The 25,988-nt window shown below is 38.0% G+C and overlaps 1 protein-coding gene across 1 annotated transcript; it reads left to right on the top strand.

Annotated features, from left to right (window-relative positions):
• Window positions 1-14,973: 14,973 nt before the first annotated feature.
• LOC134852099 (polyadenylate-binding protein-interacting protein 1-like) lies at window positions 14,974-20,602 on the top strand. Its single transcript, XM_063868378.1, has 5 exons — window positions 14,974-15,077; window positions 15,683-15,982; window positions 16,059-16,162; window positions 19,476-19,740; window positions 20,486-20,602. Exons 1-5 carry the CDS (start codon window positions 15,030-15,032, stop codon window positions 20,600-20,602), a joined length of 834 nt encoding a protein of 277 aa, XP_063724448.1. The 5' UTR covers window positions 14,974-15,029.
• Window positions 20,603-25,988: the final 5,386 nt, after the last annotated feature.

Genomic DNA, 25,988 nt, shown 5'->3' with positions numbered 1-25,988 from the left:
TTTCATTTCCAGTTCTAACAGTTTGGTTTTGTCGGTTTTTGCATAAACTAAAACTCCATATTGGATGATTGGTTGCACGTAACTTTTATACGCAAATATTAATTGCCGTCTAGTTAGAAACTTTCTCAATTGAAAAAACACTCCATAGGGTATGCGAGTTAAAACCCGTAGTAAAAGAATCAGATTGCAATCAATTTCATTCAAATAATGTAGCAAAGAGCTATACAAAACGATTTGAAGTGATTTAAAATCAATTTAGTTTGGTACAAAAAAAACTTAAAAAAAAATTTTCTCAACTGGTTTTGAACGGATTGATTGGTTTCCGTTTCACAGTCACAGAAATCAAAGTGAATAGATTTTTATCCAGTTCCAGCTTTTAGTATATTCATCCGACTATTCAGATTTTTTACACTATCAAGCAATAGAGAAAAAATTTTAAGCTAAGCTTTTCAATTGATTTTTCGTTTTGATATTTGGCCCGAAATGAATCTATGATTATAAGTCATATGTAAATGTTCTACTATAAAATATATATTTTGTCTCAAGTTTCTCAATTATATGTCATTTTCTCAACCAAATTGAGTCTAGATTGTTGATAATGAAAAAATATATTTATGATGAAATGTCGCACAGGTTTTACTTTCACTAACGCGGTAAACCTTAGACCTGCTCAATTTGAAAGTGAATCCCTTCAATGCAGTATTTTGCGTGTATAAATGTTCTCAAGTGCACTCTTGCAAACTGAAATAAGATTGATAACTGGAGGATTTTGGGGTGTTTGATTATTGAATTTTGGCAAATTTCTGATAACAAATGCGCGCTATTTACCAGTTTTTTTCACGCGTAACTTGTAACACTTTAAACAAGACTGCTCGTATCAGGGCGAAGCCCTGAATTTATTGCCTGCCTTTTAAGGTTTATGGATCAGTAATAACTTTAAAAAATAAAATAAAATGATTTTTTTTTTATTTGAAATTTTTTATGAAAATCATCACCCCACACGTCATATAAAGTACAGAAGGATAGATTTCGTTCGTTTTAACAAATCAATTATGGCAAATATGCTTCTTTCAACCAATTTAGAACGATTTCTCAGACGGATTAAATCTCCGTTTACGCGTAAATAGCGCGAATTATATCGCTCGTTAGTTGTCCCAAATTGGTCAAAATTGCAATCTTTAAACCCTCACAGCTTTACGAAAAATGATCACAGGTAAAAATATCTTTTCAAATTTAAGCTTAGGATAACAATACTTTTTGAATGATATGAGAAAATTCCGTCAAAAATGGCTAGTTTAAAAGTCGAAATTTAGAGACGGCTAAAGAATAATGGTCAGCCTCTGAACGCACATTTGAAGACATGGATGCTGGAATGGAAGTTATTTTTTTTTAGGATATTTTAAGGATGAGAGACGGCCAAAGTATAATGGTCAGCCTCTGAACGCACATATGAACACATGGCTGCTCGAACGGAAGTTATTTTTTTAGGATATTGTAAGGATTAAAGACGGCCAACGAATAATGGTCAGCCTCTGAACGCACATATGAACACATGGCTGCTCGAACGGAAGTTATTTTTTTTAGGATATTGTAAGGATTAGAGACGGCCAACGATTAATGGTCAGCCTCTGAACGCACATATGAACACATGACTGCTCGAATGGAAGTTATTTTTTTAGGATATTGTAAGGATTAGAGACGGCCAACGAATAATGGTCAGACTCTGAACGCACATATGAACACTTGGCTGCTCGAACGGAAGTTATTTTTTTCTAGGATATTGTAAGGATTAGAGACGGCCAACGAATAATGGTCAGACTCTGAACGCACATATGAACACTTGGCTGCTCGAACGGAAGTTATTTTTTTAGGATATTGTAAGGAATATAGACGGCCAACGAATAATGGTCAGCCTCTGAAAGCATATATGAACACATTGCTGCTCGAACGGAAGTTATTTTTTTAGGATATTATAAGGATGAGAGACGGCCAACGAATAATGGTCAGCCTCTGAACGCACATATGAACACATGGCTGCTCGAACGGAAGTTATTTTTTTAGGATATTGTAAGGATTAAAGACGGCCAACGAATAATGGTCAGCCTCTGAACGCACATATGAACACATGGCTGCTCGAACGGAAGTTATTTTTTTAGGATTTTGTAAGGATTAGAGACGGCCAACGATTAATGGTCAGCCTCTGAACGCACATATGAACACATGACTGCTCGAGCGGAAGTTATTTTTTGAGGATATTGTAAGGATTAGAGACGGCCAACGAATAATGGTCAGACTCTCAACGCACATATGAACACTTGGCTGCTCGAACGGAAGTTATTTTTTCTAGGATATCGTAAGGATTAGAGAGGCCAACGAATAATGGTCAGCCTCTGAACGCACATATGAACACATGGCTGCTCGAACGGAAGTTTTTTTCTAGGATATTGTAAGGATGAGAGACGGCCAACGAATAATGGTCAGCCTCTGAACGCTTATATGAACACATGACTGCTCGAACGGAAGTTATTTTTCTAGGATTTTGTAAGGATTAGAGACGGCCAACGATTAATGGTCAGCCTCTGAACGCACATATGAACACATGACTGCTCGAACGGAAGTTATTTTTCTAGGATTTTGTAAGGATTAGAGACGGCCAACGAATAATGGTCGGCCTCTGAACGCACATATGAACACATGGCTGCTCGAATGGAAGTTATTTTTTTAGGATATTGTAAGGATTAGAGACGGCCAACGATTAATGGTCAGCCTCTGAACGCACATATGAACACATGACTGCTCGAACGGAAGTTATTTTTTTAGGATTTTGTAAGGATTAGAGACGGCCAACGAATATTGGTCAGCCTCTGAACGCACATATGAACACATGGCTGCTCGAACGGAAGTTTTTTTCTAGGATATTGTAAGGATGAGAGACGGCCAACGAATAATGGTCAGCCTCTGTACGCACATATGAACACATGGCTGCTCGAACGGAAGTTATTTTTTTTTAGGATATTGTAAGGATTAGAGACGGCCAACGAATAATGGTCAGCCTCTGAACGCACATATGAACACATGACTGCTCGAACGGAAGTTATTTTTTTAGGATATTGTAAGGATTAGAGACGGCCAACGAAAAACGGTCAGCCTCTGAACGCACATATGAACACATGGCTGCTCGAACGGAAGTTATTTTTTTAGGATATTGTAAGGATTAGAGACGGCCAACGAATAATGGTCAGCCTCTGAACGCACATATGAACGCATGGCTGCTCAAACGGAAGTTATTTTTTTAAGGATATTGTAAGGATTAGAGACGGCCAACGAATAATGGTCAGCCTCTGACCGCACATATGAACACATGGCCGGTCGAACGGAAGTTATTTTTTTTAGGATCTTGTAAGGATGAGAGACGGCCAACGAATAATGGTCAGCCTCTGAACGCACATATGAACACATGGCTGCTCGAAAGGAAGTTTTTTTAAGGATATTTCAAGGATTAGAGACGGCCATCGAATAATGGTCAGCCTCTAAACGCACATATGAACACATGACTGCTCGAACGGAAGTTATTTTTTTAGGATATTGTAAGGATTAGAGACGGCCAACGAAAAACGGTCAGCCTCTGAACGCACATATGAACACATGGCTGCTCGAACGGAAGTTATTTTTTTAGGATATTGTAAGGATTAGAGACGGCCAACGAATAATGGTCAGCCTCTGAACGCACATATGAACGCATGGCTGCTCAAACGGAAGTTATTTTTTTAAGGATATTGTAAGGATTAGAGACGGCCAACGAATAATGGTCAGCCTCTGACCGCACATATGAACACATGGCCGGTCGAACGGAAGTTATTTTTTTTAGGATCTTGTAAGGATGAGAGACGGCCAACGAATAATGGTCAGCCTCTGAACGCACATATGAACACATGGCTGCTCGAAAGGAAGTTTTTTTAAGGATATTTCAAGGATTAGAGACGGCCATCGAATAATGGTCAGCCTCTAAACGCACATATGAACACATGACTGCTCGAACGGAAGTTATTTTTTTTAGGATATTGTAAGGATTAGAGACGGCCAACGAAAAATGGTCAGCCTCTGAACGCACATATGAACACATGGCTGCTCGAACGGAAGTTATTTTTTTTAGGATATTGTAAGGATTAGAGACGGCCAACGAATAATGGTCAGCCTCTGAACGCACATATGAACACATGGCTGCTCGAATGGAAGTTATTTTTTTAGGATATTGTAAGGATTAGAGACGGCCAACGAATAATGGTCAGCCTCTGAACGCACATATGAACACATGGCCGCTCGAATGGAAGTTATTTTTTAAGGATATTGTAAGGATGAGAGACGGCCAACGAATAATGGTCAGCCTCTGAACGCACATATGAACACATGGCTGCTCGAACGGAAGTTTTTTTTTAGGATATTGTAAGGATTAGAGACGGCCAAAGAATAATGGTCAGCCTCTGAACGCACATCTGAACACATGGCTGCTCGAACGGAAGTTATTTTTTTTTGGTTATTGTAAGGATTAGAGACAGCCAACGAATAATGGTCAGCCTCTGAACGCACATCTGAACTCATGGCTGCTCGAACGGAAGTTATTTTTTTTAGGATATTGTAAGGATAGAGACGGCCAACGAATAATGGTCAGCCTCTGAACGCACATGGCTGCTCGAACGGAAGTTATTTTTCTAGGATTTTGTAAGGATTAGAGACGGCCAACGAATAATGGTCTGCCTTTGAACGCACATATGAACACATGGCTGCTCGAACGGAAGTTATTTTTTTTAGGATATTGTAAGGATTATAGACGGCCAACGAATAATGCTCAGCCTCTGAAAGCACATATGAACACATAGCTGCTCGAACGGAAGTATATTTTTTAGGATATTGTAAGGATTAGAGACGGCCAACGAATAATGGTCAGCCTCTGAACGCACATTTGAACACATGGCTGCTGGAATGGAAGTTATTTTTTTCGGATATTGTAAGGATTAGAGACGGCCAACGAATAATGGTCAGCCTCTGAAAGCACATATGAACACATGGCTGCTCGAACGGAAGTTATTTTTTAGGATATTGTAAGGATTATAGACGGCCAACGAATAATGGTCAGCCTCTGAAAGCACATATGAACACATAGCTGCTCGAACGGAAGTTATATTTTTTAGGATATTGTAAGGATTAGAGACGGCTAACGAATAATGGTCAGCCTCTGAACGCACATATGAACACATGACTGCTCGAACGGAAGTTATTTTTTTAGGATATTGTAAGGATTAGAGACGGCCTTCGAATAATGCTCAGCCTCTGAAAGCACATATGAACACATAGCTGCTCGAACGGAAGTTATATTTTTTAGGATATTGTAAGGATTAGAGACGGCCAACGAATAATGGTCAGCCTCTGAACGCACATTTGAACACATGGCTGCTGGAATGGAAGTTATTTTTTTCGGATATTGTAAGGATTAGAGACGGCCAACGAATAATGGTCAGCCTCTGAAAGCACATATGAACACATGGCTGCTCGAACGGAAGTTATTTTTTAGGATATTGTAAGGATTATAGACGGCCAACGAATAATGGTCAGCCTCTGAAAGCACATATGAACACATAGCTGCTCGAACGGAAGTAATATTTTTTAGGATATTGTAAGGATTAGAGACGGCCAACGAATAATGGTCAGCCTCTGAACGCACATTTGAACACATGGCTGCTGGAATGGAAGTTATTTTTTTCGGATATTGTAAGGATTAGAGACGGCCAACGAATAATGGTCAGCCTCTGAAAGCACATATGAACACATGGCTGCTCGAACGGAAGTTATTTTTTTAGGATATTGTAAGGATTATAGACGGCCAACGAATAATGGTCAGCCTCTGAAAGCACATATGAACACATAGCTGCTCGAACGGAAGTTATATTTTTTAGGATATTGTAAGGATTAGAGACGGCCAACGAATAATGGTCAGCCTCTGAATGCACATTTGAACACATGGCTGCTGGAATGGAAGTTATTTTTTTTAGGATATTGTAAGGCTTAGAGACGGCCAAAGAATAATGGTCAGCCTCTGAACGCACATTTGAACACATGGATGCTGGAATGGAAGTTGTTTTTTTTTAGGATATTTTAAGGATGAGAGACGGCCAAAGAATAATGGTCAGCCTCTGAACGCACATATGAACACATGGCTGCTCGAACGGAAGTTATTTTTTTAGGACATTGTAAGGATTAAAGACGGCCAACGAATAATGGTCAGCCTCTGAACGCACATATGAACACATGGCTGCTCGAACGGAAGTTATTTTTTTTAGGATATTGTAAGGATTAGAGACGGCCAACGACTAATGGTGAGCCTCTGAACGCACATATGAACACATGACTGCTCGAACGGAAGTTCATTTTTTAGGATATTGTAAGGATTAGAGACGGCCAACGAATAATGGTCAGACTCTGAGCGCACATATGAACACTTGGCTGCTCGAATGGAAGTTATTTTTTCTAGGATATTGTAAGGATTAGAGACGGCCAACGATTAATGGTCAGACTCTGAACGCACATATGAACACATGACTGCTCGAACGGAAGTTAATTTTTTAGGATATTGTAAGAATTAGAGACGGCCAACGAATAATGGTCAGCCTCTGAATGCACATTTGAACACATGGCTGCTGGAATGGAAGTTATTTTTTTTAGGATATTGTAAGGCTTAGAGACGGCCAAAGAATAATGGTCAGCCTCTGAACGCACATTTGAACACATGGATGCTGGAATGGAAGTTATTTTTTTAGGATATTTTAAGGATGAGAGACGGCCAAAGAATAATGGTCAGCCTCTGAACGCACATATGAACACATGGCTGCTCGAACGGAAGTTATTTTTTTAGGACATTGTAAGGATTAAAGACGGCCAACGAATAATGGTCAGCCTCTGAGCGCACATATGAACACATGGCTGCTCGAACGGAAGTTATTTTTTTTAGGATATTGTAAGGATTAGAGACGGCCAACGATTAATGGTCAGCCTCTGAACGCACATATGAACACATGACTGCTCGAACGGAAGTTAATTTTTTAGGATATTGTAAGGATTAGAGACGGCCAACAAATAATGGTCAGACTCTGAGCGCACATATGAACACTTGGCTGCTCGAATGGAAGTTATTTTTTCTAGGATATTGTAAGGATTAGAGACGGCCAACGATTAATGGTCAGACTCTGAACGCACATATGAACACTTGGCTGCTCGAACGGAAGTTATTTTTTTAGGATATTGTAAGGATTATAGACGGCCAACGAATAATGGTCAGCCTCTGAAAGCATATATGAACACATAGCTGCTCGAACGGAAGTTATTTTTTTAGGATATTTTAAGGATGAGAGACGGCCAACGAATAATGGTCAGCCTCTGAACGCACATATGAACACATGGCTGCTCGAACGGAAGTTATTTTTTTAGGATATTGTAAGGATTAAAGACGGCCAACGAATAATGGTCAGCCTCTGAACGCACATATGAACACATGGCTGCTCGAACGGAAGTTATTTTTTTTAGGATATTGTAAGGATTAGAGACGGCCAACGATTAATGGTCAGCCTCTGAACGCACATATGAACACATGACTGCTCGAACGGAAGTTAATTTTTTAGGATATTGTAAGGATTAGAGACGGCCAACGAATAATGGTCAGACTCTGAGCGCGCACATGAACACTTGGCTGCTCGAATAGAAGTTATTTTTTCTAGGACATTGTAAGGATTAGAGACGGCCAACGATTAATGGTCAGACTCTGAACGCACATATGAACACTTGGCTGCTCGAACGGAAGTTATTTTTTATGATATTGTAAGGATTATAGACGGCCAACGAATAATGGTCAGCCTCTGAAAGCATATATGAACACATAGCTGCTCGAACGGAAGTTATTTTTTTAGGATATTTTAAGGATGAGAGACGGCCAACGAATAATGGTCAGCCTCTGAACGCACATATGAACACATGGCTGCTCGAACGGAAGTTATTTTCTTAGGATATTGTAAGGATTAAAGACGGCCAACGAATAATGGTCAGCCGCTGAACGCACATATGAACACATGGCTGCTCGAACGGAAGTTATTTTTTTAGGGTTTTGTAAGGATTAGAGACGGCCAACGAATAATGGTCGGCATTTGAACGCACATATGAACACATGGCTGCTCGAACGGAAGTTATTGTTTAAGGATATTGTAAGGATTATAGACGGCCAACGAATAATGGTCAGCCTCTGAAAGCACATATGAACACATAGCTGCTCGAACGGAAGTTATGTTTTTTTAGGATATTGTAAGGATGAGAGACGGCCAACGAATAATGGTCAGCCCCTGAACACACATTTGAACACATGGCTGCTGGAATTGAAGTTATTTTTTTTTCAGATATTGTAAGGATTAGAGACGGCCAACGAATAATGGTCAGCCTCTGAAAGCACATATGAACACATGGCTGCTCGAACGGAAATTATTTTTTTAGGATATTGTAAGGATTAGAGACGGCCAACGAATAATGGTCAGCCTCTGAACGCACATATGAACACATGGCTGCTCGAACGGAAGTTATTTTTTTTAGGATTTTGTAAGGATTAGAGACGGCCAACGAAAAATGGTCGGCCTTTGAACGCACATATGAACACATGGCTGCTCGAACGGAAGTTATTATTTTTTAGGATATTGTAAGGATTATAGACGGCCAACGAATAATGGTCAGCCTCTGAAAGCACATATGAACACATAGCTGCTCGAACGGAAGTTATATTTTTTAGGATATTGTAAGGATTAGAGACGGCCAACGAATAATGGTCAGCCTCTGAAAGCACATTTGAACACATGGCTGCTGGAATTGGCTGCTCGAACGGAAGTTATTTTTTTAGGATATTTTAAGGATCAGAGACGGCCAACGAGTAATGGTCAGCCTCTGAACGCACATCTGAACACATGGCTGCTCGAACGGAAGTTGTTTTAAGGATATTGTAAGGATTAGAGACAGTCAACGAATAATGGTCAGTCTCTGAACGCACATATGAACACATGGCTGCTCGGACGGAAGTTAATGTTTTTTAGGATATTGTAAGGATTAGAGACGGCCATCGAATAATGGTCAGCCTCTGAACGCACATATGAACACATGGCTGCTCGAACTGAAGTTATTTTTTTAGGATATTGTAAGGATTAGAGACGGCCAACGAATAATGGTCAGCCTCTGAACGCACATCTGAACACATGGCTGCTCGAACGGAAGTTATTTTTTTAGGATATTGTAAGGATCAGAGACGGCCAACGAGTAATGGTCAGCCTCTGAACGCACATCTGAACACATGGCTGCTCGAACGGAAGTTATTTTTAAGGATATTGTAAGGATTAGAGACAGTCAACGAATAATGGTCAGTCTCTGAACGCACATATGAACACATGGCTGCTCGGACGGAAGTTAATGTTTTTTAGGATATTGTAAGGATTAGAGACGGCCATCGAATAATGGTCAGCCTCTGAACGCACATATGAACACATGGCTGCTCGAACGGAAATTATTTTTATAAGATATTGTAAGGATTAGAGACAGTCATCAACGAATAATGGTCAGCCTCTGAACGCACATCTGAACACATGGCTGCTCGAACGGAAGTTATTTTAAGGATATTGTAAGGATTAGAGACAGTCAACGAATAATGGTCAGTCTCTGAACGCACATATGAACACATGGCTGCTCGGACGGAAGTTAATGTTTTTTAGGATATTGTAAGGATTAGAGACGGCCATCGAATAATGGTCAGCCTCTGAACGCACATATGAACACATGGCTGCTCGAACTGAAGTTATTTTTTTAGGATATTGTAAGGATTAGAGACGGCCAACGAATAATGGTCAGCCTCTGAACGCACATCTGAACACATGGCTGCTCGAACGGAAGTTATTTTTTTAGGATATTGTAAGGATCAGAGACGGCCAACGAGTAATGGTCAGCCTCTGAACGCACATCTGAACACATGGCTGCTCGAACGGAAGTTATTTTTAAGGATATTGTAAGGATTAGAGACAGTCAACGAATAATGGTCAGTCTCTGAACGCACATATGAACACATGGCTGCTCGGACGGAAGTTAATGTTTTTTAGGATATTGTAAGGATTAGAGACGGCCATCGAATAATGGTCAGCCTCTGAACGCACATATGAACACATGGCTGCTCGAACGGAAATTATTTTTATAAGATATTGTAAGGATTAGAGACAGTCAACGAATAATGGTCAGCCTCTGAACGCACATCTGAACACATGGCTGCTCGAACGGAAGTTATTTTTTAGGACATTGTAAGGATAAGAGACGGTCAACGAAAAATGTTCAGTCTCTGAACGCACATATGAACACATGGCTGCTCGAACGGAAGTTATTTTTATAGGATATTGTAAGGATTAGAGACAGTCAACGAATAATGGTCAGCCTCTGAACGGACATCTGAACACATGGCTGCTCGAACGGAAGTTATTTTTTAGGATATTGTAAGGATAAGAGACGGTCAACGAATAATGTTCAGCCTCTGAACGCACATTTGAGCACATGGCTGCTCGAATGGAAGTTATTTTTTAGGATATTGTAAGGATTAGAGATGGCTAACGAATAATGGTCAGTCTCTGAACGCACATATGAACACATGGCTGCTCGGACGGAAGTTAATTATTTTTAGGATATTGTAAGGATTAGAGACGGTCATCGAATAATGGTCAGCCTCTGAACGCACATCTGAACACATGGCTGCTCGAACGGAAGTTATTTTTTAGGATATTGTAAGGATTAGAGACGGCCAACGAATAATGGTCAGCCTCTGAACGCACATCTGAACACATGGCTGCTCAAACGGAAGTTATTTTTGTTGGATATTGTAAGGAATAGAGACAGTCAACGAATTATGGTCAGCCTCTGAACGCACATATGAACACATCGCTGCTCGAACGGAAGTTATTTTTTTAGGATATTGTAAGGATTAGAGACGGCCAACGAATAATGGTCAGCCTCTGAACGCACATATGAACACATGGCTGCTCGAACCCAAGTTGTTTTTTTAGGATATTGTAAGGATTAGAGACGGCCAACGAATAATGGTCAGCCTCTGAACGCACATCTGAACACATGGCTGCTCGAACGGAAGTTATTTTTTAGGATAATGTAAGGATTAGAGACGGCCAACGAATAATGGTCCGCCTCTGAACGCACATATGAACACATGGCTGCTCGAACAGAAGTTTTTTCTTTTTAGGATATTGTAAGGATTAGAGACGGCCAACGAATAATGGTCAGCCTCTGAACGCACATTTGAACACATGGCTGCTCGAACGGAAGTTGTTTTTTTTTAGGATATTGTAAGGATTAGAGACGGCCAACGAATAATGGTCAGCCTCTGAACGCACATATGAACACATGGCTGCTCGAACGAAAGTTTTTTTTTAGGATATTGTAAGGATTAGAGACGGCCAACGAATAATGGTCAGCCTCTGAACGCACATATGAACACATGGCTGTTCGAACGGAAGTTGTTTATTTTTTAAAGGAAATTGTAAGGATTAGAGACGGACAACGAATAATGGTCAGCCTCTGAACGAACATATGAACACATGGCTGCTCGAACGGAATTTGTTTTTTTTTTAGGATATTGTAAGGATTAGAGACGGCCAACGAATAATGGTCAGCCTCTGAACGCACATATGAACACATGGCTGCTCGAACGGAAGTTGTTTTTTTTTAGGATATTGTAAGGATTAGAGACGGCCAACGAATAATGGTCAGCCTCTGGACGTACATATAAACACATGGCTGCTCGAACGGAAGTTTTTTTTTTTAAGGATATTGTGAGGATTTGAGACGGCCAACGAATAATGGTCAGCCTCTGAACGCACATATGAACACATGGCTGCTCGAACGGAAGTTGTTTTTTTTAGGATATTGTAAGGATTAGAGACGGCCAACGAATAATGGTCAGCCTCTGAACGCACATATGAACACATGGCTGCTCGAACGGAAGTTGTTTTTTTAACGATATTGTAAGGATTAGAGACGGCCAACGAAGAATGGTCAGCCTCTGAACGCACATATGAATACATGGCTGCTCGAACGGAAGTTGTTTTTTTTTAGGATATTGTAAGGATTATAGACGGCCAACGAATAATGGTCAGCCTCTGAACGCACATATGAAAACATGGCTGCTCGAACGGAAGTTGTTTTTTTTTAGGATATTGTAAGGATTAGAGACGGCCAACGAATAATGGTCAGCCTCTGAACGCACATATGAACACATGGCTGCTCGAACGGAAGTTGTTTTTTTTAGGATATTGTAAGGATTAGAGACGGCCAACGAATAATGGTCTGCCTCTGAACGCACATATGAACACATGGCTGCTCGAACGGAAGTTGTTTTTTTTTAGGATATTGTAAGGATTAGAGACGGCTGACGAATAATGGTCAGCCTCTGAACGCACATATGAACACATGGCTGCTCGAATGGAAGTTATTTTTTAGGATCCTGTAAGGATTAGAGACGGCCAACGAATAATGGTCAGCCTCTGAACGCACATATGAACACATGGTTGCTCGAACGGAAGTTGTTTTTTTAGGATATTGTATGGATTAGAGACGGCCAACGAATAATGGTCAGCCTCTGAACGCACATATGAACACATGGCTGCTCGAACGGAAGTTGTTTTTTTTTAGGATATTGTAAGGATTAGAGAAGGCCAACGAATAATGGTCAGCCTCTGAACGCACATATGAACACATGGCTGCTCGAACGGAAGTTGTTTTCTTAGGATATTGTAAGGATTAGAGACGGCCAACGAATAATGGTCAGCCTCTGAACGCACATATGAACACATGGCTGCTCGAACGGAAGTTGTTTTTTTTAGGATATTGTAAGGATTAGAGACGGCCAACGAATAATGGTCAGCCTCTGAACGCACATATGAACACATGGCTGCTCGAACGGAAGTTGTTTTTTTTAGGATATTGTAAGGATTAGAGACGGCCAACGAATAATGGTCAGCCTCTGGACGTACATATAAACACATGGCTGCTCGAACGGAAGTTTTTTTTTTTAAAGGATATTGTGAGGATTTGAGACGGCCAACGAATAATGGTCAGCCTCTGAACGCACATATGAACACATGGCTGCTCGAACGGAAGTTGTTTTTTTTAGGATATTGTAAGGATTAGAGACGGCCAACGAATAATGGTCAGCCTCTGAACGCACATATGAACACATGGCTGCTCGAACGGAAGTTGTTTTTTTAACGATATTGTAAGGATTAGAGACGGCCAACGAAGAATGGTCAGCCTCTGAACGCACATATGAATACATGGCTGCTCGAACGGAAGTTGTTTTTTTTTAGGATATTGTAAGGATTATAGACGGCCAACGAATAATGGTCAGCCTCTGAACGCACATATGAAAACATGGCTGCTCGAACGGAAGTTGTTTTTTTTTAGGATATTGTAAGGATTAGAGACGGCCAACGAATAATGGTCAGCCTCTGAACGCACATATGAACACATGGCTGCTCGAACGGAAGTTGTTTTTTTTAGGATATTGTAAGGATTAGAGACGGCCAACGAATAATGGTCTGCCTCTGAACGCACATATGAACACATGGCTGCTCGAACGGAAGTTGTTTTTTTTTAGGATATTGTAAGGATTAGAGACGGCTGACGAATAATGGTCAGCCTCTGAACGCACATATGAACACATGGCTGCTCGAACGGAAGTTATTTTTTAGGATCCTGTAAGGATTAGAGACGGCCAACGAATAATGGTCAGCCTCTGAACGCACATATGAACACATGGTTGCTCGAACGGAAGTTGTTTTTTTTAGGATATTGTATGGATTAGAGACGGCCAACGAATAATGGTCAGCCTCTGAACGCACATATGAACACATGGCTGCTCGAACGGAAGTTGTTTTTTTTTAGGATATTGTAAGGATTAGAGAAGGCCAACGAATAATGGTCAGCCTCTGAACGCACATATGAACACATGGCTGCTCGAACGGAAGTTGTTTTCTTAGGATATTGTAAGGATTAGAGACGGCCAACGAATAATGGTCAGCCTCTGAACGCACATATGAACACATGGCTGCTCGAACGGAAGTTGTTTTTTTTAGGATATTGTAAGGATTAGAGACGGCTGACGAATAATGGTCAGCCTCTGAACGCACATATGAACACATGGCTGCTCGAACGGAAGTTATTTTTTAGGATAATGTAAGGATTAGAGACGGCCAACGAATAATGGTCAGCCTCTGAACGCACATATGAACACATGGCTGCTCGGACGGAAGTTGTTTTTTTTAGGATATTGTAAGGATTAGAGACGGCCAACGAATAATGGTCAGCCTCTGAACGCACATATGAACACATGGCTGCTCGAACGGAAGTTTTTTTTTTTAGGATATTGTAAGGATTAGAGACGGCCAACGAATAATGGTCAGCCTCTGAACGCTCATATGAACACATGGCTGCTCGGACGGAAGTTTTTTTTTTTTTTAGGATATTGTAAGGATTAGAGACGGCCAACGAATAATGGTCAGCCTCTGAACGCACATATGAACACATGGCTGCTCGAACGGAAGTTGTTTTTTTTTTAGGATATTGTAAGGATTAGAGACGGCCAACGAATAATGGTCAGCCTCTGAACGCACATATGAACACATGGCTGCTCGAACTTTTTGCGGTAGCCAGTTATGGTCATACTGTTGACACTTAAATCGTGTTAACGAATCTTCAGCACCATAAGTACACTTTGAAAATGAAATCAAAATTGCTTTTGTTATTTTGTTGGTCTGATTATGGTAGTGCTTTCTACCCATCAAGTTCTACTATCTTAGGAAGAGGGGTTATAAAGTTTAATGATTATAAGAAAAAGTAAGTTGGTTTTAATATTTTTAATTTTTTCTGTTTCAGATCATTCTTCAGATTTGGGCAACGGCTTCTCAAACATGTCAATCAGCAATGGAAATGCGCATTTTTCGAATGGCCATTCTCACGTATGTGTTGTATTTCATGGAAGAGCAATTGGTCATACCACTATCGAGCTATTAACGATCGCCTGTCACCAATTAATCTCTTGTCATTTCTTGTTTTTGATTTGAAGTACCTCACTTTCAAGTAAAGAAAAAAATCTCTACCAAATATCAGAAATCATTTGCAAGGCTCCTGAATTATATTTGTTTTTGTCCATCTCATTGAGTGAGAGACTTGCGACTTCATTCTTTTTGCTCTGAATTATATGGCAAATGTTCAATCTCGAGGATGTTTTGATACGAACCATCTTTACTATATGTGGATATGGGTGTCGGAGTTGGTGTTTGAATAGGCTACCAAAATTTAATTTAATCCGGGCCTGTGCTTGAAAAGATTCCAAGCGTATGCATTTTAGATGAATCCATCAGCTAGATTGCCCCTTCTCGAGGTGGCACGGATTTTCGTTAAATGTTCGAAAGTTTTGTCGACCTTTTCGTAGGTTGACTAAATTGTTTTTCCGAGCTCTAAATAGTTTTGTCGAGATCTCAAAATAGTACAAGAGCGGACCCTTTGGACCCACTATCCTACTGCCCTTTCTGTTTTTGAAGTGCTGATGTTTTGTTTCTAGCTTTCCCAGCACCCCCAACCTCAAATGCAACAGCAGACGTCACTGTCTTCTGCCAATCAGCACTTGAGTGAATTCCAGATGCTCATGGACAACAATAGGCCAGCTGTGTTGCAGCCAGTCAGCACCGGCAACGTCCATCACGATTCGCTAATAAACGAATTCAAGAACCTAGTCTTAGAACTCAGTAAAAACCCGACTGCGTTTGACGAACGCGTGCCCTTTCTCATAGAAAGTCTCAACTTCACAAACACCGTACCAACAGAAGTTATCAAAGAAATAGTCGCTACTTTGGTGAAATGGGTAAAGCAATTGAAGTACACAATCTATTAATAAACAATTTAATAGTGTTAAAGTTAGTATCATTTCTTGTTCACAGGCAATAGAAAGTGAAAGTTTTCGGTACACTGGATCGAAACTGGCAAACTACCTCGCTCTTCCTGGACAGCTAACCTTCGATTTCCTTAAAGTATTTCTCGATAGGTGAGATAAGACATTATGAAGACAAAGATAAAACTAATTATTGAAATGATCATTTGTTCATTGTTCTGACGAATTGCGAAGTCTTTTTTTGAACGGTTGTGTCTTATACTATAAACGTTATGCGCTTCAGTTAGTTTTATTCCAAATTATTACTTGCAAAATTGTGTCTATTTGTATTTGGTGCCACTTTTGCTGAATTGCATGGTCAATTTATTAGCATGTAGCTGCTTTAATTGTGATAGTGTTTGTGGGTGATTAAGCGTGCGTGGCTGAGTGCTTAGTGCTTGAGACTCAAAATCTTTTGACTGCAGTAGATCACGGATCGAATTCCAAGCTTATTTCTATTTTTCTTATTGCATTTTCTAGAGCTGTTTCTTGTCGTTTCTCGTTATTGTTTGCGAGGCGAAGCTTCGCCTCTGTGTTAAAGGACGGCAAACTCCACTATCGAGCAAAATAGTGCAAAGGTCAGGAAAAATATGGTTGACTTCTAATTTCGAAAGTGGTTTTCATTTTTCAGGTTACTCAGCGGAAAGAAAACGTTACCTATTGATCCAGTATTCACAAATTGAATTAATTTTATTTAGAGTAATGAACGTAGTGGATATGTCTTGCTGATTTTTTTTTTCAGGAAAAGGCTTAAAAGTCTCTAATAAATACAGATGTGCATTCATACATTTTGATGCGTTTATGAATGCACTTAAGTATACATGAACTTCTTGAGTTCAATTGAAATTCATTTGCTGAAAGTGACATAAATAGCACTCTCCAAATACGAACGTGCAGATGGCGCAAAAAAACGTGAACGATTTCTAGTTTCGAAAGGGGAATTTACTTTTTAGATTTCCAGCGGAATAAAACCTTAATCTAATGATCCAGTTTTCTCAAGTTGGGTTAATGTTATCAAAAGATCTTATGTTATTCGAAGAGCTTAAGGGGCATACATTTTTTTTTCTTCGAAATTTAAGAAAAAAAATCTCAGTTTACTCTTTTGTTTCATTACTCTTTTCCAATCTTCGATTGGCTATGTTCAAAACATTTCAACTCAAAAATTTTTGTTGAAATTCAAAGAGCTTAAAGACCATATATTTTTTACTTTGAATTTCAATGGAAGTTTTTTCGAAAAACAGGTCAGTTTTTTCTGCTTATTTGCGTTTCTTGATTATTTTCCGAGTGTCTGTTACCTTTTTTGATTTGGCATATTTTCGTCTGTAATTTTACGTTTTAGAGGTTACTTCGGCTTAATTGGTGTTTGCTTCTGTTTTGTTGGTGTAGAGGTGACAATGTATTACTAATGCTATTGTGTTTCGGTGGAAGTGGCGACAAGTTTGATATAGCTCAAAGTTTGATATAGGTTCAACGGTCATAAGTGTTTTCTACTTAGCTACCACTTGATATTTTTTGTTTCAAGGCTAATCTAGCATTCGAAGTTGTTTCTTGTCACGTTTTTCAAATTTAACTTCGCTCGAGAGAAATTTAAAAATTTCGGTTGTTTTTTTTTTTCGGTGTTTTGTTCCTTTCTTTATTGAACTTTATCTTCCCTGTGACCGCTTCTTATGTGGTCTTCAGGTAGAGTACGCCCTTCGGAACCAGGACTAGTCCCGGCCGAACTTTTTAGTTTTTCTTATGTGGAACTTCTTCGATGTGAATTGATGGGCTACCGTTTGTCTGCTTATTTTTTTGTCTGCTTACTTTCGATTTTAGGGATTTTTCCGTCAAAGCATAGTTTTTCTTCTGATTCAACCTTTTTAATGATAACTCAACCTCTTTCTGTAGTTTGTTATTTATAAACCTGATTTGGCGTATTAATTTTTTTTGCTTAAGTCGGTTAAGATTATGCTATTGCCTAAGTTTGCGTCGTTGGCAGAGCAAAATTTGTCAAGGCGGTCTGTTTCATGTGCAATGGTGCGAAAAACGTCAAATTTTGAAATTTTATAGCTCAGCTTACAATTTTCTATGGCAACCTTGTTTTCGGCTCATTGTCTACCCTAGCTTTGTCGGCTCAAATGCAGCTTGGCAAAGGATAATGAATGCTTATTTAACGGCGATGATTGTGTATGTTTCGTGAAATTGAACATCATTCGAGCCAAGTTTATGAAATATTTGTAATAGATTTTTATAGTAATTTCTGTGACATAGTGGATTCCGTCACATTTTCTGCCTGCTTCGTTTGTTTCGCAAGTGTGGCGAAGCTTTTGTGTAATTTTTTTCGGCTCTGGCTTTCGTCTATTTGTCTTTCGGCTAGCTACTAGGCTTTTTTGTGTTGTATAGCAACTGGGAGAATTTCCGCTTCGCCTCTTTGTTCAAAGAATTTATCTCATAGTTGACTTCAGAAAATATTGAAGTGGAGCAAAAATGTAGCTTCACCTTTGAGGTCACCAGCAGTTCATTGATAGAAACTGCGTTTCAGAAATTTTTCAACTTAATTTATCTCACAATTTTTTTAAACGCCTAATTTATTAGACTCGCGAAAGCAAGTGTCTGGTAATCGGCAACTAGACTTTTTTTTCTTTCTAGCATCTGCAGTTCGAATTCAAGTAACTTTATTAGTGAACCCAAGGAACTTCAAGACTGCTTCTCACTTTGCCAAGAGGTAAGGATGTTGTCTTTGTATCCTTAGGCCTGGAGTTCGAATCCTGTGACCGGACTTGTTTTTTTATGTATGAATCAAATTATAAAAAAAACTGTCCGATACAAATTGAATTGTCGGATTTTTGCTTGTTTATTTATGTTTTGTCGGCTTCTTTGCCACATTTTAGATTTTTCTTCTGCAGTCAGCAATTTTTGTCGTAGCTGCTAGTGTTTTTAATCTATCCGTTGATGAACTTATTAGCCCTGACTTGTATATTTTCTTTGTGTTTGTTTTTGTTTTGCTTAAAAGCTGGATTCGGTATTATTGTTTTCGGCTTTCGTTTTATTGGCTTAGTTACTTCGATATGTGAAGCTTCAAGGGCACAAAAAGATGGATTAAAAATCAAGTAGCTTGTCTCACAAAAAATCTAAGTCTTTAAATTTTAATTGATCAAAATAATTTTGTCAACATTTTATTAGCAGATTTTATTAGTAATTTTTTTGATTTTGTTATTTCCGGCTTGTAGTTTTTGCTTACTTTCAATGCTGTGCGTGCGTTGTATCGCAAGTGGTGCAAAGTTCCGCATCGCCTCTGTAAAATTTTCGGTGTTATACTTTCCATTTTTTTACATGCAAACTTAGTGTAGATGCCGTAAGTTCAATGTAATCGAAATTATTAATTGTTATTTTTGTGTCTAATTATATATGGTGCGAATTTGGGTGCATAGTTTTGTTGTGATTGCAGTGTGACGACTGAGTGCTACGACAGACTGGACGACCTGATCAGCTGTACGACAGCCAACGACTACCAAGTGCTGGAGGGCATCATGCTGTTCATGAGTGAGTTGTACTTGAACATGGGCATCGTCACCCTAGACAGCACAGGCCAACATGTGCAGTCAATATCACGCATCGAGTTCCTCAAAGACACTTTGAAGCGTGCAATTCTCAAGATACTGGAGAAGGCAGACTCAGACAAGCCCCTCAACACTGTCGGAAAAGTGCTCAAGGTACTTCAAACTGAATGAAGTTGGCTCGTCAATTTTTAAATCTGTTATGGGCAAATAGAAGCATCAGAATGTGCCAGCCAGAAGAATCTTTGCTAATAAACTGTTAAAGACTGCTCAATGAAACGCAAAGTTGTTGATCACATACTAAAGCAATTTCTTATGTCGACAAAGGTAAAAAATCAGTCTTGTATAGCAATTACTGTGTACTTGCCATTGAAAATAACTGTTATTCTTCCGCGGTAAAAAGAAGATACGATCGATCTAGACTGTGCAAGTGTATAAACAGTCTAATCGTGAACTACCTGCCAAGTCACGGGGCGACAATTGGAAGCATTTTAAGAAGCAACAACTCTTCGCACAGCAATTTTGATAATTATATAGGTATTTCGAAACAAATTGATTTAGCAATGCGCACAGCAACCAAATGGCCATCTTTGATAAATTGCCGTGCGACGAGTTTTCGCTTTTCTAATTTGTCATTTTGGCCATGTCCTACCAAGTTAACCAGTCGAAAGAGATACTGCGTATTTACATAATAATTGTTTGACAGTGATGCAACAGCTATACATAAGTTCCTTTCATTCCAGGTCATTTTTTCCGCACTGAACATCTAGAAATATCGTCTTTGTATCGTCTTGTTAAGATGAATGTTCTTGTTACGATTAATTTTTACTATTAGTATTATTTGCTCATATGCCTAAATTTTGGTGTTTATTTTCAAGGCCCATTGCTTGTTCTGTTTCAGTTGACGGGGGCTGCACTAGAAGAGCAGAAACAGACGAAGCCGGACAAAGAGCTCACCGACTTAATCTTCGTCCACGTGGACGCCATATCAAAGCAAGACTATTGCCACAGGTATTAATCACCCCCAACAATAGGAGAGAGGAAAGACACACGTGCATACTCTTAAAAGTGCATAGAAGTGAAATAAAAACAGCAATGAAATGGTGTGGAGAACATGGAAACGGTTACTAACTTTGTTGCAAAAAGACGATTTTTGGGCGTTTTTGCATTGCATTAAGTTGACTTCATATCTTTTGTTAAAAGGAAGGCAAACTCCACTATCGAACAGCAAAAATGTAAAGGTCACGAAAAACTTTTTAAAATTTAATGAAAGCCTTCTAGTGTTTTTGTTAAAGAAGCGCTAAATTAAGCTTCAAACATTATTCACGGCTGAAATACTTTATTGTTGTGCTATAGTAGCTTAAATCACTGCCAAATTATCGCGAACTAGACTAAAAAGCATAAATTTTGAGCGTTTTTTTTTTAAATATTGCTCGATTAAGGAATGAAAGGGAGTTAAAATGATTTATAACTCGGCTGGCTATTCTTATAGAACATCGAAACGGTTACTAACTTTGTTACAAACGGGCTGTTTTCAGGAGTTTTTGCGTTTTAATTACCTGTTCTATTGGAAACTTGTTTGGTTGTAAAATCACTATCTCCAAACTGTGACAAGAGTAGACGGTTGCTGTGCAAGAAACATCTCTCATCAAGCCAAACCAAAAAAAAACAGCACACCTTTTTGAAAAAAATTGTGTGCAGTTTTTTTGGGCGTTGTGGGATGAGAGGAATAAAAGGAAAGCTTATTACTATGCCAAACCGTAGATTTTCAAAATTCCAAACCGTGATTCTGGAATAAGGCTATTTTTTTAAAATCATCTTACTGTTGTGGAATCTACAAAAAATTGGCTCAAGTATTGTATTGCTCTAAAAGCTGCAATTTTTGCGGATTCTGCTACTTTTTTAGTGCCGACTAATTTACTTGACATTATTTTGGTGGATTCTTTGTCACGTAAATTGGATACTTGATACCTGATATCTTGGATACTTGGAAGTGGTTGCTTGACATTTTATGGTGGATTCAAGAACATGCATTTACAGTAATTTTAGTAAATTTATTAGCCAACTAGTTAGGATTAATGAACATAGTGAGCACTATGATATAGGTCTTGGTGTTTTTCCGGAAAAAATCTAAAACTTTGTTCACGCTCAATTTTAGTTTTTCGCGGTTTGACTTTTTTGTAACTTGATTTCATTTCTTTTGTTAAAAGAAAGGCAAGCTCCACTATCGAACAGCAAAAATGTAAGGGTCGCGAAAAACTTTTAAAAATTTATTGAAAGCCTTTTAGTGTTTTTGATAAAGAAGCGCTGAATTAAGCTTTAAACATTATTCACGGCTGAAATATTTCATTTATGTGCTTTTATATCACCTATAGTATCTCAAATCTTTGCCAACTTATCTCGAAATAGACTTTAAAAAATTTTCCTTCCTGTCCTAAATCGAGCAATATTGCACAAACAGCTTGAAATTATATATAACTCGACTGCCTATTTGGAACCTGATCTAAACTATATTTTACGATTGGATAAATTAAATGTTTTACCAATGTAAAGTATTTAATATTAACCAATCATGATCCATCTAACTAACAACCCACTTATTTGTAAGTGCTGAAGTTACTTGTAATTTCAGCACCAGAGAGATTTGAATTTAACTTAGAATTTAGTTGGACTCTCCCGAGCACTTCAGCAACCGCAATAAACCAGTATACCCTAGATCTATTGAGCCTAGCAGAGACTAGTTAAACAACCTGAGACTAGATAGTATAAGAGTAAGATTAGGATCGGTATTAGACTAAGAAGTTGCACGAATCTATCCGGCCGAAAATAAGATAGCGTGACGAGCAGACGGTGTACCCTATCCGAAATTACTCTATGAGTTACACTCCAGTCCTAACTCATCTGGTGCGACCATAAGTCTCGAACAAGACCTTACTAGATTAGAATTAACCAATATAGATTAGAAATTAGACAAAAACATTTACAAAATGTTATACGACAATAATTTAATTGAAATGTCTCTCCGACTCAATAGATCAGAGCCAATATTCCGAACCATAATAGAACTACCCGGAATTGGAAGAAGACCTCGAACCAAAGACGACATACGACAAAGTAGAAACTTGCCGTATAGTTATATGATAGTTCGGCAAAAGCCAGAACAAACTTTTATATTTCGAATACTACTTGCAATGAATTTAGATTTCCATTTGCAAACATAAAACCTTGAAGTTACTCTTCAAAATCATTTCAGGCGCTAAACAAAATTAATATTATACAATAACGATTGATAAAAAGATCTAAGATCGTTTTCCTAAAACTCTGCAGTATCATACAAAACATGTTTGAAAAATATTTATTGGAAAATAAAAATAAAAATTAGTAGCATGACAATAAATGGTTAGTAATCATAAATCATCCTGTTGTTCCAGCTTCATCACCTAAAACATAACAGCAATCATCAACTCACTAACATCATAAAACACTAAATCTTTCCTTTACACACATTTAAAAATTTATTAAAACTTAAATTCACTTAATTTTAAAACCAGATCATCAAGGCTTATCCTTGGATCTTAAATCATTTTCTACTTAATTAAATTTCAAATTTGATCATCAAGGCTTATCCTTGGATCAAACAGAACAACTTTGTTCTCCCCCACCCACTTAATTAGTGTCTAACGACCTCAAACGTCGATTCACTACCCAACCCTTTCTAAAGACCTAAGACTAATAGAAATTTTTAAACAAAACTAATCATTCAAATTAGGATAAACAGTGAAGAACTTCGGTTATTCATCCTTCACTTGACCCCCCCTCTTACCAGACCCAGGATAAATCTTAGACTTAGTAAGTTTAAAATAGTATCTAACGAACTACTCGCGTTCTAATTATACCTGAACCTTGTGGATCGATTTACTATTCTCCAACCCTTGAACACAATCACTACCCCTAAGTAAGATTAAGTAAGTTAACACCTTAGCTTATACTAGTCACGAGAAAGTAAAAATCATTCTTCGGAATCGATATACTTTTCTCTCCAACCCTGAACAAATAGACCCAGGTTAAGCTAACCAAAAAATCGTAAGAACTAACAGTTTAGGAAAATAGAAATCATTTAACAACCCTTTGCATCCGTCATTCTAAACCTTATGTCATTTAAAAACCTAGGAAATAAACAAACAATCATTTTACACAATTGTGAAATAGATAACAAAAAATACGACCTTGTAATCACACCTCATACACAAACAGTTGGATACATTCGAACAAAACGACAAACACTAAAGAGGAAAATAATAACAAAACAAAGACAAATAACACGAAAAAGATTTTCAAAAAATCGAAACGCATTTTCAGAATCAGAAACCAACAGTTTAGACGAACTTTACAAACTAAAAGAATCAATACATAAAAATTACCCACTTCACGATCAATTATATTTTTCTGACTCAGAAACAACTTCAAATTCATCACAAAGAGGAAAAAGAAGAATAAAAAAACAGTACAAACACAAACCAGTACATCTATACAATTGGAATCAACCAATTCGACACATTAATAATTACATATTAACAGTCATCGAACGAAAAAATGAGCTCAACGCACACTCCAGGTGAAGAAAGTCCAGATGATGATGAAATCTTTCCTTTTATAATAGATGCAGATACCGATAGAGGACAACACATATTTTGTCAAAATTTACTCGTAAATTTATTTGAACCCGAAATTAGTCCATGTAAAACAGAGTTCCCCGATGTGAAAATCAAAAGACAAATCATAGATCACTATCTAAAAGATATATGCAACATAACACAACAGTATGGAATCTACTCTATAGAATTCACTTCCCCAAACCATAATAATAGAACATATACTATTCAAACAGACGATCTTGATTTAGAATTTTCAAAAGTTTTTTCAGAATATATAAAAAGCATCCAATATCATAACTCACAAAGAGCAAACTCCATTTTCACCAATGAAGTTTTCGCAATAATATATAGTTATATTTCGATATTAGAAAACGAAATCCCATTAACAAATGTCTCACCGACAGAAACATCTAAACATTTAAGAGTACGACATGAAATCACACTACTCTCTAGTTATTTAAACATCATTAAAGAAAATTTCACGAAAGACGACGTTTCACAACATACAAAACACGATTTACAAAAAATCTTGGCATGGTTCATAATAGATTATTTCACACATAATATTGATTTAATTGCACAAGCAAGAAAAAATTTTAGACCCCAAAACTCGAACGATGATACCGCTATCACAGAACAATCAGATTATGTTTGGGACCCCGAATGGTCTCATCCCGCATTTATAAGCTTTCCACAATCAATTTCAAGTCAAGCAATAAGTACAATATCTTACATAAGAGATTATGTAAGAGTAATACCATTAACAATTGATGCAACACCATTAAACTATAATACATTTTTACCCGATACACAAAATAATAGTTTAAACTCTACAGTTATACACAATGAAAACCTCAATGGAACTAGGAATCTTACTCAACAAGATATACAGACACCATCACACTTCATAAATGAAGAAATTGTACACACAACAACTACACAACAAAGTATTTCACCAATACGCCCAAATTTAACAACACCAAGAAATACAAATCCTTCACAAACACAGGTAACCTTACAATCAACCGTTAAACCTTCGGTTGCCCCTAAATATTCACATATGGATTACCAAACATACAGACCCATGACAATACCATCAAAAACACGCAAAACATTCACTAGAAACAACTTTGCAGACCATAATTATAATTATACACATCCATCAAAAACATATAATCAACCACAAAGAAATTTTAACCAATATACAAGATCTCGAAATTGGGATAACCCAATGACCCAACCTAATTCAACAAATTTCCAAACAAATCCTCCACGGGATCATAGTGAAAATTACCCATTTTTTCAACAAAATAAAAATAAAAAACAGACATCTTATCAAATGGATTATTTATCCTCAGATGATGATTTCTTACAACCAGATATATTTGCACAAAATACTCAAGAATATCGTAGACAAGGAATACAAAAAACACGTACAAATCATAGGAATTTTTCTCCACAACCAATAGATGCACAACATCAACAACCAATTCAACAACAAAATCCAGTTAATACACAATCTTTTCAACCAATTCAACAACAAAATCCAATGACTGCACACTCGTATCAAGCATCACAAATGCAAAATGAAATACCACTCCCATATTATCTTCAACAACATGAAATAACAAGAAACCAACTTTCAAATTTTTCTCAAATGCCAAATGCAGCAGAATCATTACAAATGACAATGAATCCATACCTTATGGGTGGATCATCAATAACATCAAACAAACCTTTAATGGTTTT

Source organism: Symsagittifera roscoffensis, chromosome 7 (genome assembly GCF_963678635.1).
Source record: "Symsagittifera roscoffensis chromosome 7, txSymRosc1.1, whole genome shotgun sequence".
Lineage (NCBI taxonomy): Eukaryota > Metazoa > Xenacoelomorpha > Acoela > Convolutidae > Symsagittifera > Symsagittifera roscoffensis.
Note: the sequence above shows the minus strand (reverse complement) of the source record. Positions and strands in the feature narration are given on the sequence as shown.

Coding starts and splice junctions, on each gene's coding strand:
- LOC134852099 (XM_063868378.1), top strand. CDS start 15,030: ATGTCAATCAGCAATGGAAATGCGCATTTTTCGAATGGCCATTCTCAC. Junction 15,078..15,682: donor TTTCGAATGGCCATTCTCAC/GTATGTGTTGTA, acceptor TTTTGTTTCTAG/CTTTCCCAGCACCCCCAACC. Junction 15,983..16,058: donor TCGCTACTTTGGTGAAATGG/GTAAAGCAATTG, acceptor TCTTGTTCACAG/GCAATAGAAAGTGAAAGTTT.